The sequence below is a fragment of the Ziziphus jujuba genome, chromosome 1, assembly GCF_031755915.1.
Source record: "Ziziphus jujuba cultivar Dongzao chromosome 1, ASM3175591v1".
Taxonomy (NCBI): domain Eukaryota; kingdom Viridiplantae; phylum Streptophyta; class Magnoliopsida; order Rosales; family Rhamnaceae; genus Ziziphus; species Ziziphus jujuba.
Genome location: NC_083379.1, coordinates 33,791,964 through 33,813,566, shown reverse-complemented (window position 1 = coordinate 33,813,566; position 21,603 = coordinate 33,791,964). Strand labels below are relative to the sequence as shown.

Sequence of the window (21,603 nt, the reverse complement as noted above, 5' to 3'; positions counted from 1 at the left end):
AAAACAAAAACAAAAAAACAAAAAAAGAGATAAGCCAGCAAATACAAACGGACCCCTATCTTTGCTTACCTTCCACCGCCTATTATTTTTGGAGGTATCCAACACAAGGGTCATTGTACTTCCATGGAAGAAAAATGTAGAGGTCCAAGTTAGATATGGTACATTTTATGCAATTAAGTGATATATAATATGGTTGGTATGAATTTGGTTTCGTATGGAGAGAAATGACCACGCAAATTTGCATATACATGGGACTATGCCTTACGTACAACAAGGTTAATAGTTCTTGATTGGATCCGTCTTGGATGTACCATTAGATTGAATTAGTAAAAAAGTTTAACTCAATCATATTATGGTCTTTAAATTCAAAACAATTTGTATATGCATTTTCGAATCAGTCATCATATCTAATAACTTAAAACTGTACCAAATTTTTTCTTAAATAAAAAATTTTAAAAAAATAATAATAAAAAGAAAAACTATCTGTATTAAATTTTAAAGAGATTTTGGAGAACATATATGGTAATTAAAGAATGACAAAAAATTGGGTTTGGAGCTCACAATCTCATATCAAATAATAGTAATAATAATAATAATAAATTTGCTATTGCTAAAGATGCATCGTGTAGACTTTGTCAGCTTCACAATCTATAAAAGCTTGATTGCCGAGGTAGTAGATATATTATATTGGAGGGACTCATTGAGGTTGATTTGGGAGAAATGTTGATTTCCACTCTTCTTCTTATTATTACTATAATGATTATTTTGGTCCAATCACATTTAAAAAGAGAGGATTTCAGCCATTTAAAGGTGTAAAAGCAAAATCTAAAATGTATTTTCTATGGTTTTATCATTGTGCTTAGCCTAGAAATATCACTCTTATTAATGACTCTTACCAATCAGCTGAAACATGCAATAAAATATTAATTAATTAACCTGACTTAATGATTAAATGGAAACTTTGCTTAGCCATAAATTTAGGAATTTTTTTTTCTTTTTTTTTTTTTTTTCAATGGAATAAACTGAGGAAGGGTTGATCTTCACATGTGCCTCCATATTAATTGTTTTCAACGTGACTTGGAATGTAGAATGTAACTAATAATTATAAGAAGAATTATTCCATTTGGGAGTAAGTAAAAAATTATTAAATAATCATGAAATTAAAACTTTTTTTTTTCTTTATTTGATATCATGAAATTAAAAATTTAGCAGCAACGTATGTAAGAATTGTCTCATTTGATATCATAAAGGTTTACTTCATGGGAAACAATGGGCTTAAACAGTCCAACTAATGATTTCTGTAGAGGAAATTGGGACCATTACCATTTAATCATATTGCCTAGGAATTTGCTCCCTTAGGGAATTGCTAATTCGGACAATCTAGTGGCATAGCTATTATTTTCTCTCACATAAAAGTCTTCCATTCCGATTCCCCACTTCGATAATTAAAATTGAAAAAAAAAAAAAAAAAAAAAAGGAAACTTCTGTTATACTTTTTTTTTAATTTGTTTTGGTCCTATATTTATATTCCTAGCAAGAAAAAAAAAATTATATTATTTTACTTTTTACGCTAAATAGTCATAGTGAAATATGTACATGAAACATAATTAAATTGGTCAATAAAAATATATTTCAAATTTTCAAAGCTATTTCTTTTTTTCATTAAAAAAAAATGCTATTTTGTTTCTATTTTTACCTTTCAAATCGAGGTTGAAGAGACACGGTAGGTCACTCTCAAATTATAAATGATGTCTCTTGTCTTTGTACGTGATGGTTGTACATTTAAAATTGACTTGGAACCTCAGTCTCATCGATCATTTGAAGCCACATTTCAGTCCATAAAATTATAAATTAATAATAATAATAATAAATAAAAAAAGAATTTATTTTTTCAATCATGGTTCCAATAATTTAACAATTTTGGTTTCAGATATCTCCAACATGGACCAAATACAGAGATATTTCATATATGGTCCTCATTGAGCAGAACTTTTGGCCCCCTTAGTCCATAAATGGACCTAAAAAAATTATAACAAGTGCTCACAATATATATATGTATAAAAAGTATAACATATATAATTTACAAATAAAATGAGATAACCTGTGGAGGATATATATATATATACATATAATAAATTAAAGCATGTTGATTTGGATATAAGACATTGATGGGTGAGTTTTTTTTTTTTTTTTTTGGGGGGGGGGGTTAAAATTGATGGGTGAGTTTGTATTTTAGTTCCTTATATATGGAATATTTTATTTAGTACACTACTACATGTGGGGATTGGAATTAGAAGTACTCAGTAGGGGCAACCCCGTTTTTATAGGACAGTTGCGGGCTAAAAGCCCTACAAACATACCTTTCATTGTGACTTACCATTTTTGTTTTTTTCTTTGGTGAATATTGTGACTTCCTTGTTGATTATCACCAACAACCCTCCACCCATATCACTATTATGGGAACAGTACCTGTACCTCTGCCTTTAAATATTTATACTGTTTGTGAAGCTGGATTTCATTTTCATCATATAAATTCTGTCATTTCCAATTTTAATTTCCTTACATAATCAGTTTAAATGTTGTGGACTGGTACTAGTATGTATATCTAGCTCTTTACCAACATTTTGAATACCAACTAATGACAAGATATGCGAATACACTATGAAAAAACAGGGTATTATATTTTGTAGTTAAATGTTTAGCAACAATGAATGTCATTATATGTTATGGTCCATAATCCATGCATGGCTATGGGACTTTCAGCCGCACCAACAGACATACAGTTATGTGAAAAGCAGTGGCGGATCTAGGAATTTTATTTAGAGGTGGCACCATTGAACCATTAAATATATTTTTGAAAGTTAGGAAAGGTAAATTGTTGTATTAAACTAATAATTATGTATAAAATTTTCCATGTAAATGAATTTAAAATTTAAAAATAAGATTCGTTTCCTACAATTTTGAGTCAAACTATATAAAAAAGGAAAATTTAACATATTAGAGGCCAATAATTAGATTAAAAAAAATGAAAATTGAGGTTGAGAAATGATAGAAATCATTTTATTTATTTACTTTCCATATAAAGCAGCTATATAACGAAAACAATAAAAAATTTATCAAAAGAATATTATGAAAATATAATGAATATAATACACATTTTTTGAAGGAAAAAAAAATAAAGAGACACTATTTTTTTGATTTATTTTAGAGGGGGCACACTATTAAGTATTACTAAAAATTCATTTTACAAAAATAAATACAATATGTAGTTTTAAAAAGAGAGAAGATGAGGGGGGCCTGGTCCTTACCTGCATCCAACTTTGATAATAAACGTCTAGGATTGTCACATCCTCAACTATAGATTTTTAGTTTTTTAAATCATCTATTTAGATATCATCCATACAATTAATCATATTATCTATGTTATGGATTGTAAACTAAGAAATAGTATTTAGGAGAACACTTCTATCAATAGTATATATACATATATTTATTTTGTTTTCCTGACAAACAAAAAAAAAAAAAAAAGCACGATTTGAAGTATATGATATATGTGAATAATGAGTTAGCATATATAAAATACATTGCAAGTTAAAAAATTATCGTAGCTAGCATTCAATATTATAGATCTAGAAAATAAAGGAACAAAATCGGGTTAAATTAAAGTGAATTAGGTTTGCACTGCCTTTTGCATAATTTGTGCGGATAAAACAATAAGAAAGCTGAAAAATTTAAATCTAGGATAAGGGGGTACAAATTCCATTGAAGGCCAGTCCAAAATGAATAACAGCAAGTTAGTACTGCATCAACCAGTTCACCAAGTTTAGCTAAATCCAGCAGCTGAAATTCTGTTTTGGAGGAATCATAGTTTATAAGGGAAGGTGGAAAAGAATAAGTGTTGGACAGAAAGAAAATGAGTTTCACTATAATGTCATCACAATGGGGGATTCCTCGCAAAGGAAAAGCAACTTCTATTTATCTCTTTTTTCCTTCATGGGAAGCAAAGCAAGAACAATAATATTCTTTATCAGAGTGATTTTGGGTGTCCTAATCTATAGACTTGTTGAAAGATGCACCATTGCTGTCAATGAGGTCATGATTCATGATCAGGGACCACAAAGAAGAAATAGAGACCTGAAAAGGGGTCTGGTAAGCAATATGGAAAAAGTATACATATATCAAACTCTTTCATTTTCATAAAATTAAAACACTTTATATGAAATTTGCATTGATTCATTGTTTTAAATGAATGCTAAGCATTGCTCTTCAATCCACATTCAGATTTCTTTATGATAAAAAAATATATGGAAGTGGTTACTATCTAATCCGTGAGGAAATGGTGTAACTTCTTTACCATCCCTATGTCTGATAATCCCGATGGATACTGCAAAACTCAATTTTTTTTTTTTTATTATTAATATATAGCTCTAGGTATTAACCAAAAACATAAAATATTTTTATGCACCACAATTCTGAAAACATTCATCTAGGTTAGAATCTGTGGCCGGAGATCTATTTTTCAAAAATGTTGGCCAATCATTTTTCACTTTGTCTGCTCATATTATGCATGCTTTTAATGTTTAGCCAGGATGGTTAGGGTGGTTTGAACCAAATAATTAAGACATATTCCTATATATGTCTTAGTCCATCTGTCCCTAATGTGGCTAAAATTTCCTTTTGAACCAGAATTAAGAGAGATGGAAAGAGAAAAATACTTCTTCTCTTGACTTTTTAACTACTTGGCAACCTCTCTTATAAATGCACACACATTGTCTTCCCTTCCTAGCTTTCTTTATCATTCTCTCTTTCATTACTTCACCTTGAAAATAGCAGAAATGGGGGTTCCTTGCAGCCCAAAACAGGGCCTATGAGAAGAAAAAAAACTTGCCCATTGTTTTGGACTGAAGGGAGCTCCTATTTCTTCTCTTTTCCTTCATTTCTGCTTCTCAGCTTCCATGGCCAAAATACGGCATCCGCGCTGTTTGTCAGATATGTATTATGAGTAAGTTCCAAACACTTTCATCCATTTCTGCATCCAATTGTGATACAAGATATTATGTTTGTTTGTGGGTTTTGATGATACTTGAACAATAACATATTGGAGACCAGCTTGGTTTTTGGGCTCCAAGCTTCTCTTTTGTGCATGTGTGTGGGGGGTCCAAAGATCACACAAACTGTACATGATATTTAGCAACTAGCTAGCTAGGAACTAATCATCATTGAGAAGTGAATTTCCATCCTTTTCTATGACAAGAAGGAAAAAGTACAGAAATATTTTCCATTTTTCTGCAGAATCAATGTTTAGTTTTAAATAGTACACTCAGGTCAAATGTTTGAAATATCCTTGAGGATATTCCCAAGATTTGAGATTCTATTTTTTTCTGAAAGAACACCAGAACAAAATTAAGGATTATCCGGCACAAAGTTGTCTCTGTTGTTTCTCTTTATCTTTTGTACCCCAGCAATCTGCAATGTTTTATAGATTACAACATTGTAGCAGAGCCTATCTGTTCTGTTTCTTTTAGCGTTCTGTTTGTGTCACAGATCCATTATACATAACAAAGTCATTTGCAAATCTAAATCCACATCTTCTGGTAAAATAATCACTCATTTTCTAATACATGCCAACGTATATTCTTTTTTTTTTGGTTAATGAATATGCCTTTGTACATTCAAACCTACCAGATAGACTGAATCAAATTATTATCAATTAGGCACCCATTTACTTTATCAGGAGCATGTCAAAATATCTCTAGCTTATTCCAGAACCAGGGGCCGAGCCTGATGGAAGTTGGGCTTCAGTATTGATGAACCATTTACATAAATTTGGGCTCAAACTCTCATTATTATTCTGTGCCCAAAAAAATAAAAATAAAAATAAAACCCATTGGTGACAAGACCCAAAAGGGTACCCAATCAATTCCCTTTTCCGCTGCCTCCATGAACATTATGAGGGTCAGAAATTTAATTTGTGAGGTCAAAATTCCAGTTTAAGGAACTAATTAACTGTATCTCAAATCTCTCTTACTGCTGAAGGACAGACGAATATGTTGCCACTACACTTGGTTTTGCATTTAGCTGATGCTAGTAAACGTACTCAGAGCGATTACCTCCGTTACTGCTATGTTGAAAATTTCCTGCTTAATTTAATGGACGATTCAATTTGAGCTTTGCTTCTAATTTTACTGTGGCTTAGAAAATTAGGGGGAAAAAAAAAAAGAAAAAAAAAGAGAGAGAGAGACTTTTATAGGGTGCTTTCTTAATCTTGCTTTTCATTCCCAAAACCGTTAAATGCATGCTACTATGTAGCAAAATCAAAGTTACATCTAAATTAGATTATATCATATTGCCTATATACAAGTTTAGACTACAAGGACCAACTGCGAAGATATTATATTATATATATATATATATTTTTTTTTTTTTTCATTAGAATACCCAATTAAGATTGGTCTTAAAACTAATTATAGAGTTGGTTGATTAACCAAATCTGACCCCAATTAATTTTTGTTAAGCAAAAGCAGCAACAACAACAACGAAAATAAAATTCCAATATTTGAAAATCTGTGATCCAAATTTCAAGCACAGTGAAGATAATCTTCTTGGACAGAAATATTGGGAGACGGGAGACAAGTCACAGACTGCTGCTGCTGCTGTTGCTGGTGGTGGTTTAAAATCTGCTGCTGCTGGTGGACATTGCAATTGATTCTGGAGCAGAGTCTGACTGAGTCATCAACCAATGGGATCACGGGGAGGTTATCACAATTGCAAATCTCGATCATTGATCCATCTGGGTCGTGGAAGAAAAGCTGATCAATGTAGATTCCACCTTCCTCTACCCTGCACTTCACGTACTCTATCTCCATCTCCTTCAGTTTCTTCTCCACTGTTTCCATGCTCTCACACTGCCATGCATATATAAATGTCAAAATTGTCAATGTCACCCATTTATCATCATCAATATCATCCGGGTCTATATATATATATATATATATATATAGAGAGAGAGAGAGAGAGAGAGAATAAGATAGAGAAACCTGGAAAGAGATGTGGGTGTCTTTTGGGTTAATCTGGCTGATCTTCCTCATCTTCTCAGGGTCTTCAGATTGGAGGAGATGTATTCCAATGCCGTAATTGAACAACCTGTTAATTTCACAACCCAGAAATAGAGATTTATTAAATTATCCAAGAAATTAACGAAATGGGTTCCTAATTTTGCTCTCTATTAATGGAATATTTTTTTATTACTGTTTTTTGGGTTGTTGTTATAAATATATATATATATATATAGACGTACCAAGCACCATTGAAGTTAAAAGAGCCAGGCCTGCGAATGGGGAAGAATCCAAGAACAGTCTTGTAGAAAGTAAGAGATTTCTCAACTGATCTACAAACTAATGAAATATGATTCAAGGACTTGAGGTGCAGAGGATTTTCCATGCTCTCCATCATAATTTGCTTTTGACTTTGGCAAGAGAAAAATGGGAATTAATTAAATACAGAGAAATTAAGCCAAAAAAAATTTAAAAAAAAAAAGGTGAAAATTAAGAAGTTTTTTTGAAGAGCGAAAGATATGGTGGTGTTTGGATAAATGGATATAAGAAAGAAAGAGGGAAAAAAAACACGCAATTTGCAAAGAGAGATTTTGCAGGAGGTAAGAGTTTTGGAGCTATATATATAGAAGAAAAAGGAAAGCAGAGGAGGTTGCCAGGAAACATCTCACTCTATGTACGTGTCTTGCATGGATATTGATGGTTCCCAATTACACGTATGTTCCACATGTTGATGACTCATTTCAGGATTGGCACTATGCTTTTATTTTTCTAACACGTGATTTTTCTATTTTCTTTTTTTTTCTTTTTTTCTTTTTTTGTTATTGTTACTTTTTTTTAATTAACAAGTTTCAGATAGGGAAACTTTATTAGTTTATTATTGATTTTTTTTTAATTTTTTAATTTTTTAATTTTTGGCTGAGATTGTCAGATGAGGAAACTTGAAAATGCACGTTTACTACTTTTAAGGATTAGAAGAATTGTTCTCATTCCTATCTCTTCGTTGGGATGAGTTTTGGAAAGTTTACGGTTTGAAATATTAAAACACTAATATTATTTTTTATACAAACATTAATAGTTTATTAAATGCTATTTATCAAAACAATATATTATATAATATCATTAAAAAAATGATACATATAAAATAATTTAGATTACAATTACTTGTCATTACCAATGAGATTTATATTCACATGTTATGTAATAATTTGATGCATTAAATTAGTTTTGATTTTTTAAAATTAAAAATTAGAAAATAATGCTTCAGCATAAAACTAATTATTAATTGACGATATAAGCATGGATTTAATCATGTAAAGATGGATTTCAATGAGGATGGCCACCAATAATGACAAATGATATTTAAAAAAGAGTGATAGCAAATTATATGATTAAGTTATGCATGCGTGGAATATTTACAGGTATAGCCACTTGCCTTGTAGGAAGAGAGAAAAAATGGAAAGCTTTGACCAATCCCAAAAGCTTTTACAATTTAATTTTGCTTTGAACGGCGACATTTTTATGTTAATAGGGATACGCAATAGGGACTTGTCTCAAATCTTGTAACCAAATTAATTTATAAGAAGAAAACACTAATGCTTTGTGTTCAATTGTTTGATTCATTAAAAAATGCTTATAGCAAATTTGACATTATTAATTTATAATGCCGCTTCACTATACTGCTCTCTTGCCATAAGATGTGACTCCCAAATATTTCTTAAAATAAAATATAGATGTAACAATAAATTAATTCTCCATAATTTTTTTTTTAAATCATTAGAATTGTTCAAATTCAAAATCTTATACATAAAAGAGTATAGACATTGCCACTACGTTATTCTTGTAAAAATAAATTTTGTATGGGTTAAATAAGATTTAGGGAGAATAAGTAATAGTATGTATAGCATTGTCTATAATTTAGAATAATGTGGCAAAATAATTACTGTGTTTTAATTTTGAAGGTTACGTGATGTATTATATATATGGGTGATACATGCATGTTGAAATGTAATACAATTATGGTACTTTATAATGACTATATTTTTAACAAAGAAAGGAAAAAAAATAAAAATTAATCTCAATCCAAATCCTTCGATCGATTGCCTTATATTCAAGCTAGATGGTGGAAACCATGCTTGTGGATGCATTAGATCTCAAACAGTTGAATTGCATAATAATTTTACATACATAAAAAGTGGAAGATGAGAAAAAATATATATATATATATTTATATATATATATATATATATATGAATTTAATTAATAAAAAGAATATAGTTAACAAAAGTAATATGATTAGATTAAGAAAACCACACCCAATAATCACACTTCAAAACCACGCAAAATACATATACATGCATAAATAAATTAATTAAACACATATATATATATATATATTGTCAATGAATTTAAAGGTTACATATGCAATCAAATCAATGTTCTCATGCACTTGCATGTGATTAATATTATAAACAAAACTATTGAGGTTGTAAAAGTACCATATGTGTATCATGATACTCACACGATAACAATGAATTATGAAAGTCACACGTTTATTTCAATCGGATCAATCTCTGCTTTTAAATAAATTAGAAAAGCCAACTCAAAAGATTTCTAAAATTCTCAAAGTCAGCAATCATGTGTCTTCTAACTGAGCTCTTGATTATTTCTTATCGATAACCAATGATAATATGGTTGTTTTCTCAAATAATTATTCCCTTTTTTTCGTTTATTTAAAAAAATATATATAAATGCTTAATTTAATAAGTGCACAAACTTTGTATATTGATCCTGAATGCCTGATCACTATCATATCATTTAATGCTCCTGAAAAAAATATGCAGTCGAACCATGTCAGATAATTTAAGTGCTGGGATATAATAAAGTGAATCTTGTACTATGATTTTTTTATATGATGAAAATACAATAAAAAAGAAAAATATTAAATCATTTCAATTATTTTAAAATTATATTCATTAATTTTTATTAGATATTAAAAATTTATAAAAATATTATATAAAAATAGATAATTCATAAATCATATGATTTTTTTTTTTTTTCCATTTGCCATGTTGATCATGATAATATATAGCAATTTAGATCATAATTCATACATTTCACAGCATTTTTTTTTTATCTTTTCTTCATTTAAGTTAATGTTTCACATTTTACTTTTGTATTGCTTGCTATTCCATAAATATCTATATATGTATATGAATTTTCAAGAGTCAGCAAAGTCGGTCGTGCTTGGAAAATGATAGGTTTGCATATTTTTCTTGACAATAATTGAAGTTGTCATTTTCTTATACCATAAAATGGTCAGTAAGTAGTAACAAGAGGAGATAGATACCGAGTATTCTACCATAAACAACATATTTTTTGGATCTTTATAGATACATACCGAGCTGCAAACCCAGTTGGGTGCTGAATTCCTGTAATGGCCACAAGCTTGACTTTTTTGACTTTTGATTTGTTTACATGCTAGCTTGTAGTCTCAGCATATGGTAGCAAAATAGCAAAAAATTTGTACCAATCAAGGAGGTTCACTGACGGAGCCACTCATAATTTTCTCAGCAAAGTGGCTTGACTTGAAGGACTGCGGGGCTGCGGCACTGCCAATTGCCAAACTTGCTAGTTGGACCTTGTGGGTCATTTGCCATATATGTTACATATATGATTTCAAAATCGATTTCTCTTCTTGTACTTGAAAGCTTTTGTCTCAGGAAAAAACCTACTTCCTTTAATATACGTGAGGGAAAAATGATATGGAAATGTTAATCTAGCAGATTTGTTTTATATATATATATATATACACACCTTTATCAATTTTTAAATTTTTTGTAAATTTAAAAATACATTTGAAATTTATATAAATTCTAGCAGGTTCTATTTTGCTATTCTAAAATTTTAATATTTTTATGAATTTATATAAATTTTAAATACATCTAACTTAAAAATATAATTTCATATTATTTCAATTTGAGTTTTGCACTGGGTTGCAATAACTTCTCTTGATATATATATATATATATATATATTATGAATTATAATATATTTTAAATTAAAAAAATTATTAATCTAAATCCGAGCAAATCTAAAATTTAAAAGGATATTATAAATAGTTTTACTACTGTACATTACAACTACAAATCTATATCCTTTTTGGAATGCTAGTAATTAATGATTTTTATTTTTTTTTATTTTTTTTTTAATGTCATCAATGTTGTAATTCGTCTTTGGTGAAGCCATTGCAAAGCCAAGTTGGACTAATATAGAAGTTCCTTTCCCCAACAAAGATTTTTGTTTTATTAGGCCAAGTCACTTTCGGCCTTGTCGTCCAGGCACGAGATCCGACAAAAAAAGTAAAAATGTCTAAAATAATCCAATGAATGAGCAAAACCAATTACGAATAATTCTATTAGAGGAAGATTGGGAATTAGGAGCTAAAATGAGAAATTAATTGCTAAAACATCACCACAATGAATATGTAAAGAAAAAAGTCAAGACATTGGAAAAAGCTTCTAACTTTGTCTTGCGTATTTGTCCTGATTACGTCTGATTTTTTTTTTTTTTTTCACTTTTCTATATGTATATATTTTTGGGGTACGCGATAATGATTTGTGTAGAGTATAATAATTAACTTGTAAATATTTTATACCAAAAACTTTCAGTCATCGATTTTTTTTTTTTTGGGGGGGGGGGGGGATTTAGTCATCAAATTTGTTTGAAACTCTATTACTAACAACCTAGAATAGCCTTTCTATCAAAAAATAAAAATAAAAATAAAAAACCTTGAATAGTCATCAATTTTTATTTTTATTTTTTATTTCTTTTTGGTTGAAAACGAATGAAACTTTATTAAGAAACAAAAACAAAAATGAAACTACATTCAATCTGAATTGGAGGTTGGAGCCAAATTGGGACCCTCCTCCATCTAAATCTCAATCTAATCACTAGCTAATAAATAGCACATTTCAATAAATTATGAGCTACTTCATTAGTTTATCTATGAGGGAAGAAAAAAAAAATACAAATAAAATTACAAAATTTACTCAGCATTCTTCGAACATCGGCTACCAGAAAGCAATTTGGTCCCAGATGACTACCCATATAGGAAACAAGATTCAAAGCGGTAATAGAGTCACTCTCAACCATACCATCCTCAATTCCCACTTCCATGCCTAATTTAATTGCCATAAGTCCACTTATCTATAGGTTTTGCCATTGCCACTATAACAACACCTTCAACATTTTTTATTTATTTATTTATTTTTAATTTTTTTGTCGCTAGTGTGGCTGGACCCCCAGGGGAGGGCTCCCCTCTCCCCCCGGCCCAAGACTCGATCCCGAGCACCCACAGGCTGGGATGTAGAAACTCGGCCACTTGACCTCCACGGAGAGTCTAACAACACCTTTAACATTATGGACAACTTCCCCACCCTAACAAAACTAAATTTCTCTGAAGTAACACATCAACGTTAGTCTTATATGACGATCCTTTTGCTGACTGTCACTTCATAGACCTCGTATGATTTTAATTATCTCTCATCTTATCTCTTTTTTTTTCTTTTTTTTTAATTTAATTTTATTTTTTATGTCGCCCTATGCCCTCCCACCAGTGACTCGAACCTGCGCAACTGTAGCACAGGTAGTGGCTCATGACTTATTGACTTATCAGCTCTTTAGCTCCTATTGATGGATTATTTTTGCCTAATTATTTTATAGATGATTTTACTATCAAATTTTCAATTTAAAATTTATAAATTATTAATAATTATTGTCAACTAAATTGTTGTAAAAGATAAATGATCATTAAATTATGTCCCAATTGGTTACTGGGGATCTCTATTCCTTATGCATGAATATTATTATCTTTCATTGATTTCTTTCAAATCACGTTGATATATTATTATATTTATAATTAAATTAATTATTTCATATATTAAAATATTTGGAAAAAAAAAACAAACAAAAAAAAACATACATGTAAAACCCACATATCAAATACTAATAAGTAAATTGGTTTGAGTTCAGTACTCAAAGGAAATTAATTAATATTTATTTTATCTTTGTTTCTTGCATGTTTTCTTTCTTTCTTTTTTTTCCTTCTCTCCACATAGTGATTGCCCTAGGATTACACACTCACAGCTTCACACACCATGAATCGTATCAGGATTGGCACTAATTAAGCTTTTTCTTGTGCTGACATGCAAGTATATACATGTTTTATCCAATTTTAATTTATCATGAAAATATTTTCCATCTTATATTAATTAGAAACTTATTAGGTGACAAGTGTTAAAAGCTAAAGATTTTCACTTAACCAGAAGTTTAGGATACATTCCCACCATATATTAGAAATATATTTCCAACAAATTATTTTGCGGTTGAGCTGATATTTGGCATTAATGCCATTAAGTAATTATTATGTTTAGAATTACACAAATGGAATGGAAAATGGAATAGTACTTTTTCAAAGAAAAAAAAAAAAAACTCTAATGTCTCATGATTATCTACTCATGAAGACCAGCGTTCCATCTACATGAACATGAAACGAGATTATCAAATATTTAAAGTCATACAAATTGTAGTCTTCTACAATGTTCAATGACAAATCTAACCCATTAAAAATTTTCTCTTTGTCTATACCTCTTAATTATCTTAATTTACTTTTTCTTTTTTCAAATGAAATCGAACTTTTATTTAACTAGAAAAAACAATACAAAAATCATACTGAGTGATGCAGCGGAGCCAATGTGAACTGTCCCCATTCCAAAACATAAAAGAGTTAAGATAGAAAAGTAAAACGAGCTAGCCCATTAGTAATTCCATTTTAAAACATATATAACACAATGAAGAATGAACGAAACTGTGATTTTATTCACCCAAAAAAAAAAAAAGATGGAATATGATTGGAATCTAGCTACTTAAACAACATAACAATACCTAATAATTAGTCATTGATTTTACTAATTTTTGCTCAAGATTATTATTATTATTATTTGGTAGAAAACATATGAAATATGAACCATCAAAGCAGAATAACTATTTCCGCCCAAAATTCTGGGCTTTCTGGCCCAAGAAAATAGGACCGTATGTTTTGCTGGCCCAGAACATTTTATTTCCACGAAAAATTGACAAGATTGGGAAACCAAAAAACCTGCCACGTCAATCCCACAAATGGGAGGGATAACTTTGTCTTTTCATGTAACACTCTTAAAATACTGGTTTTTTTCAGGAGCTTCTTACTCCTGCTCCTTCGGGTTGTAACCTATACCTTCCTTCAAAATTTTCCCGGAAAATATCCGGAAGTGAAAATGGACGAGAAAGTGCACAAACCTCTCTCGACAAGCCACCCGTCAAGCGGTTGGAATCTATTGAAAAAAAGGGTCCTGAACGCTTTGTAAGAAAAATATTATGGAAATATAATATATGTGTATATACACGTGAATCTACAAATATAAATAAAATTTATAAAAATTAATAAAATAAAATTAAAAATCTAAATATTTTTAGTTTTAATATGCTGGTTGAAAAATAGTCCGAAATTTGTGTGGTATTATAATTTTTTTAAGACAATTTTCATCTACTGATGTAAGTATTTTCTTACAGCAATCTTCTAGAATACAATAAATTTGAAATCTCAAATAAAATACCATTTAGATTTCCCTCAAATTTTTAAAATACCTAAACTTTACCATACTTACAATGCAAAATATCCCAAAAAATTTTCACTTTTGTTCTTACTCTCTAAACACTTGTGAGAGGAGAGAATAATTAAAAAAACCAAAAAACCAATTGAAAAAATTATATTATTTCCTTCTTTTCCTTTTCAAAATCAATCCAATCAAAATCCATAAACGGAAAATCAATTAAAGTCGCTAGTTAAGGCCCACTAAAGCAATTTATGACAAAATCATTCAAACCAAAAAACGTTTAAAACGTTACACGCTTCCCTTTTTTTTTCTTTTTTTCGCCCCTTCTTTACACTACATTTAATTTCCAGAATATGTACGTTGATTTCTTTCCTTTTTTACTTTTCTACTAGACAGGAAGAATTAATATTGATTTATTGCCTACTAATTTTCACATCCTGAAATTTTCAAATGAAAAATGATTTAGTAATAATAAAATACTAGTTGAATAAGTAGCAACATTTAGTATTTTTCATATTATTAGGTATATTATTAGATATCCAGTATAAAGTAATAACTATATGGCCATCAAATATGTATGTATACAATTTTGTATACAATTTCATCATAGTGGGAAGCACATCTTATGGTAGACTTCAGCCTTTTATATTAAGATATAAGTGAACTTTCCACAAGTTATATCTTGATATAAATAGGTGATGCTCACAATAATAGGGACATGCAAATCCATGATGGTAAACCTATATATACAGAGTTAACTGCACTTTAATATGTTTAATTTTTAGAATTTGATAATTTAGACTTTAAACTTTACAAATAGACAATTTAAGCTAATCATTTTTTAATCTGTTACAATTTGCGTCTTACTTCATTTTTTATTACAAAGTTTAATAGTCAGCATCACAAAACTGATGTTAAATAATATCAATTTTCAAACAATTTATAATTTAGTACTCTTTATTTTATTTTTTTAATTAAAGTTGGTAAATTAAAATATATAAGATTAGTGCAAAATTTAAAATTTATTTTCAAATTTTACAGTTTCATATTTTTTAATTTGAAATAGTTTAGTATTAATTATGTGATTATTCAAAAAATTAAAAGGCTTAAATTATAATAAATTGACAAATTAAGAGTTTAAATTACTAGAGTTAAAAAATTAAAAATTCATAAAAATTAAAGATATCAAAATATCTTTTTTTTGTTTTTTTTTGTTTTTTTTTTTCGGGTAAATATCTCAAAATACCGTTGGTTAACCTTTAGATAGTATATTGAGGTACCGAAATTCAAACTTAGAAATTATTGTCAGGGAATAATAGTTTTGCTATTGGATTATCCTTGCAAGAGACCAAGTGTCCATTTTAAAATGCTATTGATTAATAATTTTTTGGTGTAATTTGTTTCTGGTGGAGGTTAGATCCTGACGATTAACATTGAAGTTAAATGAGAAGAAGTTATTTTCGCCAATAAAGATTTTTGTTTTATTAGGCCAAGTATCTTTCAACCTTGGTATCTAGGCATGAAACCCGACGAAAGAACGTAATGCCTGAAAAATGCAATGATTGGGAAGCAAAACCAATTATGAAGAATTTTATGAGAGGACGATTGGGAATTAGGAACTCAAAGTAAGGGTGTGCATTAGTCAATTTCAATTCGTTCGGTCGGTTTTTCACACCAGAGAAATTTTAGTCGGTTGGTCATTTAATGAATCAAAAATCATTTTTCAGCTTAAAAAACCGATCGACCGGTTATATGATCGGTTTTCGATTGGTTCGGTCAGTTTTTCTGGTTTTATAATGAAGCTAATAGTAAAACAGCAAAAAGACAAAGACCTAACAAATTATACAAGTAAATGCCTCATCCTAGTTAGAATTGAATCATTTCAGATCCTTCGTTAGTAAAATTCCCAATTATTATTGTTCTTCATTGGAAAACAACTAGGAGTGTTATCTTCCACCCCCCAAAACACAAACGCCAAAACCCAAAATGAAAAAAGAAAAAAAAAAAATGCAGGAGTGTTATACTTAAAAAGACAAACCATAAAGAATAAAAGAAGAAAAAAGAAAAAGAAAAACCATAACATCTAAAACCAACATGCGAGAACTGATATTTCCAATTTTGTATTAAAAATCCAAACTTTCTCATAATAATAAAACAACTCTTTCTCATGCTTCAACCAAAGATTCTCCGATTTCTTTTTCTTTTTTTTTTTTCCTTTTTTAATGTAAAAATAATAATAATAAAAAATCCCAAAAATCTAAATCATTATTCATATTAAAGGAGACTCATTTTAACTATTTTCTTTAAAATAATTTGTCCAGTTCATAGAATTGAGATAAAAGAATGAGAAATCCAAGCACTAAACAATTTTCCAAGAAACAGACGAACAAAAAAGGTTAGTGAATTCGGTGGAAAAATTGCCAGTTCATCCCAACGATGGTAACAATTTTTTTTCTCTTTGCTGTTCTTATTCTCGTTACCATTTGGAAGCTGTGAAACAGCATAGTTTTCAAAGGGAAAAGGTTAATGCTTGAGGAAGAAGTTAAGGATTTGTTTGCCAGCTTTGAGGAGCACAAGGAGTCCACGACCATCTTCTCTGGTTCCCATTTCAACTCTACTCCCAGATTGGAAGCTTTTAATACGTGGCGCCATCCTCCAAACGGAGTCATTAAGATCAACTGTGATGCTTCTGCCAAGAATTGTGTCGCTAGCATTGGAGTGGTTGTCAGGAATCACCATGGAAGAGTTCTGAAAGTTAAAGCTCTAAAGGAGAACATTGATATCCCCGAAGCTGCGAAAGCAGTAGCCATTCTCAAAGTCATTTCTCTCGCTATCAAAGACAGCCACCTCAACTTGTGCTTTGAAAGCGACGCCAAAGCTGTCATTCAAAACCTTAACGACCCAGTTGGCTTTTCCGGGCATTGGTCTACTTTAGGGATTATCAATAAGGTTTTAGGCTTTCATCCCAACTTCCACTCTATCTGTTTTGCCTGGGTCCCAAGAAAAATTAATAAATTGGCACATTTAGTTTCACGACGGGGCTTTTCTAATGTCTTTGAAGGTGTTGTTTCTCCTTTTTTTTTATTTCTAGAGAGTTTGTTGAGGTGATGAATCAGGAATGTGGTCAAGTATCCACAACCTGATTCTTAACAACATGTATATTGTTTGTTTGCGCTTCTTTTTGGTCAATACAACCACCCCTTTAAGCACAAAAAAAAAAAAAAAAAAGGTAGAAAAGAAGAATATTGAGAGAGAGGGAAAAAAAAGATGGTGATGTGAGAGTTCTTGTGGATCTCAAAGGAAATAGTGGAGCATAGCTGGGAGAAACTAACGATGTGGTCTAGGTCGTGCAGGTTAGTGAGGTATAGATCTGCACGGTTGCACGAAAAAATCAAACATTCCATTGCTCGCTTCCTCTATACTCGACGAGATTCAGAAGGAAACAAGATTACAGAGATGTATTGTGATCAGAGTGAAAAAAGATCAGAGAAGAGAGATAGAGTTGTGAAATTGTAGGCGATAGATCGAGAGTCATCCAATTGAGATCTAAGTGAAAAGGATGAAAGAAATACCAAAAACCACTTGATAGACATATATATTCGGTCGATTTCGGTGACCGATCATTTTCGAACCACGAAAACTATCACCAACAAAATCTCCTTCATCGGCACCGGTTAGTCAATCAATCGGACATCGATCACCGAGAATTGTCAGCCAGGTGAGTCGATTCGAGCGGTTTTTATGGTTGTGTTGGTTTTCTGCATAGCCTTAGCTAAAAATGAAATTAATTGCTAAAAGCATCATTATAATTGTTAGATATTATTTTATATATTATATGAAGGAGTATTTTACTGAAAGACTAACTCTAAGTTGTTTTTAACATTGTAAATTAGTTCCTTCAAGATAGTATCTTTCAACATATATATATATTTAGTCATTTAGTAAAAGTCAATTTCTTATTTTATCTACTATTTCAATGTATATGTTACTTTAGTAATGTTAAGAAAATTGGTTTCTAACGTTTATTTTTATTATTAAATTACTATTTTTATTCCTAAAAATCATCCAATTCCATAGCAATCTCTTATTCTACGCTTTATAAATTGGAGCTTTCTTTCTCATTTACAAATACACATCAATAAAAAAAATTAACTATTTTTTTTCTTCTCTCAAAATACTCTTCTTTCAAATCCTCCATATTTCCTTTATAAAAATTGTTTTACTACTATCAAATATATTTTAGAATATATATATATATATATATATATATATATATATATATATTGAGCATTATAGGTATTCTAAAGAGTTCATGGGAGGTACTATTGCAGCACCTTAGAACTCCTAAATGATCGTGTATCTCTAGATAGGAACGTATTAATTCATACGAGCTTAAGCAATCCAACCTAGATTTGTACAAACTAAAATGCGATTGTCCAATTGATTCAGGCTCTTGTGGAATGAATGATGTCACAAAAGAGTTGCAGAATTACCCTATTAATAAGTCAAGGATTGAACTTTAATTTTTAAGTTAGAAAAGTTCAAAGGATAGTTGTTAGAGAAACAAAAGGTTTAACTCTCACAAGTATTAAATTTTTCTAAAGATAAAAAGTTATTGTATTAATGAACTTGAAGCCTTTTTATAAACTAAAGTATATGCAAAGATAATAAAAAATTAGTCCAAAATACCTTCCTAAACTCTAACTTATTCTTAATTTAAATTTGACTAGTCAACTTCTTTATAGTTTAGGAAAGTGACTAATTACATAACAACTTAAGATTAGGAAATTAGTTAATTTTTCAACCAAAAATAATTAAAAACATAATAAAATTAAAGGTTTCCTAAAATCAAAATAAGACTAAAATAATAAAACTTGATGATTAAGTAATTTGGTGATCAAGTAAGACACCTAATTGGCTTAAAAAGTAAACAAGCTGATTTCTTTAAGCACCTAATTGGCCTGAAAAGGAAACAAGCTGATTTCTTTTTTTTCAAGCCATGTTGGATAGCCACTTAAATGCCACATGTTCAAAGATGCCATGTCATCAAAGTGCCATGCCATCATACTATAAAAAATTACCAAATTGCCCCTAATATTATTTTCCTTCAAGTTTTCATATCCACAGCCTTCAATGCTCAATATTGTTGTTAATTTTGATTCTTTCTAAGAAAAACTCTTGCATTCTTGATTGATAAGCACTTCCCGAATAAGACCATTCAATGCACTTTAAATCTCTTTGCACGAGCTCTAGTAATTGGTCTAGTTGGCAACTTCAATGACTCAGGACTCCATCTTTGAGTGCTCCCATTATGATCCTCATCATTAATATTGTCAGTGCAGAAGACCGCGCATTATGCATGTCTCGATTTATCATTTACAGGCTATGTTTTATTTAATTATGTTTATTTATTTGTTATTTATTTATGAATGAAGTTTATTTTAACAGATATTTGTTCCTTTGTCTTATTTTTCTAACATTCTTAGAAAAGATAAGGTTTTGAAATATCTATTATTTATATTCAGTATTTTTATATATGTACACAAGTTTGGATTCTGTTCATAGTTTTATATATATATTTAGATAAGTCAATAATTTCTAAAAATAAAAATAAAAAAATAATTAAAATATTATTTGATTCTTTTAAATATTTTAGGCTGTGATACCTTATAAATATTATTTTAATTTATTCCTATTCTTTTTATTGGTTTGCTTGTTTTTGCTATTATTGAAAAAAAATAAAATTAAGAGCTCATTTAGCAAGTTTTCCGTTTGATAGTTGTACTCATGAATTTTTGGCACTTGTCTATGTATGTGTATATGTATTCAAATATGTGATGAATGATGTATATCTATGTGGTGAATGAGTTTCTTCACTGCAAACGAATTTGATTTATCTTGAAAGAAAGAAAAAAAGTTATTTTGATATCATATTGTTGTAAGTTAAAAAAAAAAAAATTCAGTTTGTTTTATTTATTTTGGATAAATGGCATATTAATTAGTAGCATATGTGCATGTTTCCATATCTTATATTTAAATGTGTATTGATGTTGCTATGTATTTATTATGGAAAATATATATATATATATATATATATATTATACATATATAAATATATAGCTCTGTGTGAAACAATTAATGATGAAATATTCTCTTATAATTGATTATTTATTATTATTTTTCCTTTAGTCTTATTCATATATCACAGTGTCTTTTATTGCTCCTATGGTGGATAAGTCAAGAACTAAAGATTTGAAGATAGGGGTGATATCATAAGTCTATGTCTTTATTACTAGTTGGAAACGTCAAAAGCTGGTGTTTGATATGGAGTTTTGTTTTTTATTTATTTTATTTTTATAAGCATATAGTTTTATTGGTCATTATTAAATGAGAATGGGTTTCCGCATTTTATGCATGCTATTGACGAAGTAAATTATTTTACTTGACCTTTATGTTGTATGCGCTGTAATATTCTTATAGAGTTGTTTTGTTTATACGAGTCTAATTTATGTTGTGATTAGTTATGCTTTATGCTTCCTGTTTATTAAGATAATATTTTTACTAGGTCCTAATGATGGTTATATATATATATATATATATATATATATATGTATTTGATAATTTTTGTGCAGCAATATACATTAACTCTTTGTTTGAGTAATTTTTATATTATTTTTTTACTAAAAAGGGAGAGGGGCGGCGCCGCCGGGGGGGGGGGGGGTTGGGGAAGAAAAAAAAGAAAAAGAGGGAGCTGTTGTAGTAAAGTTTTTCCAGATAAAATTTAGATGTCGTTTATTTTTTAACGTTAACCACCTAACCTATCTTATATAACCTACCATGTGTGTTTGATTTGCCAGCTAGTAATATCTACTATATATATATATATATATAATACA

General features: G+C 29.6%; 1 protein-coding gene across 1 annotated transcript; it reads right to left on the bottom strand.

Moving 5' to 3' along the window:
* Positions 1–6,538: 6,538 nt before the first annotated feature.
* On the bottom strand, positions 6,539–7,656 carry LOC107403986 (glyoxylase I 4). The gene is made up of 3 exons (XM_048470930.2): positions 7,298–7,656; positions 7,038–7,143; positions 6,539–6,905 (listed from the first exon to the last, which is right to left on the bottom strand). The coding sequence occupies exons 1-3, from the start codon at positions 7,450–7,452 to the stop codon at positions 6,579–6,581; spliced, it is 588 nt and encodes a 195-aa protein (XP_048326887.1). The 5' UTR covers positions 7,453–7,656; the 3' UTR covers positions 6,539–6,578.
* Between the last annotated feature and the right edge of the window lie 13,947 nt (positions 7,657–21,603).

Coding starts and splice junctions, on each gene's coding strand:
- LOC107403986 (XM_048470930.2), bottom strand. CDS start 7,452: ATGATGGAGAGCATGGAAAATCCTCTGCACCTCAAGTCCTTGAATCAT. Junction 7,144..7,297: donor TTTAACTTCAATGGTGCTTG/GTACGTCTATAT, acceptor TGAAATTAACAG/GTTGTTCAATTACGGCATTG. Junction 6,906..7,037: donor ACACCCACATCTCTTTCCAG/GTTTCTCTATCT, acceptor TATGCATGGCAG/TGTGAGAGCATGGAAACAGT.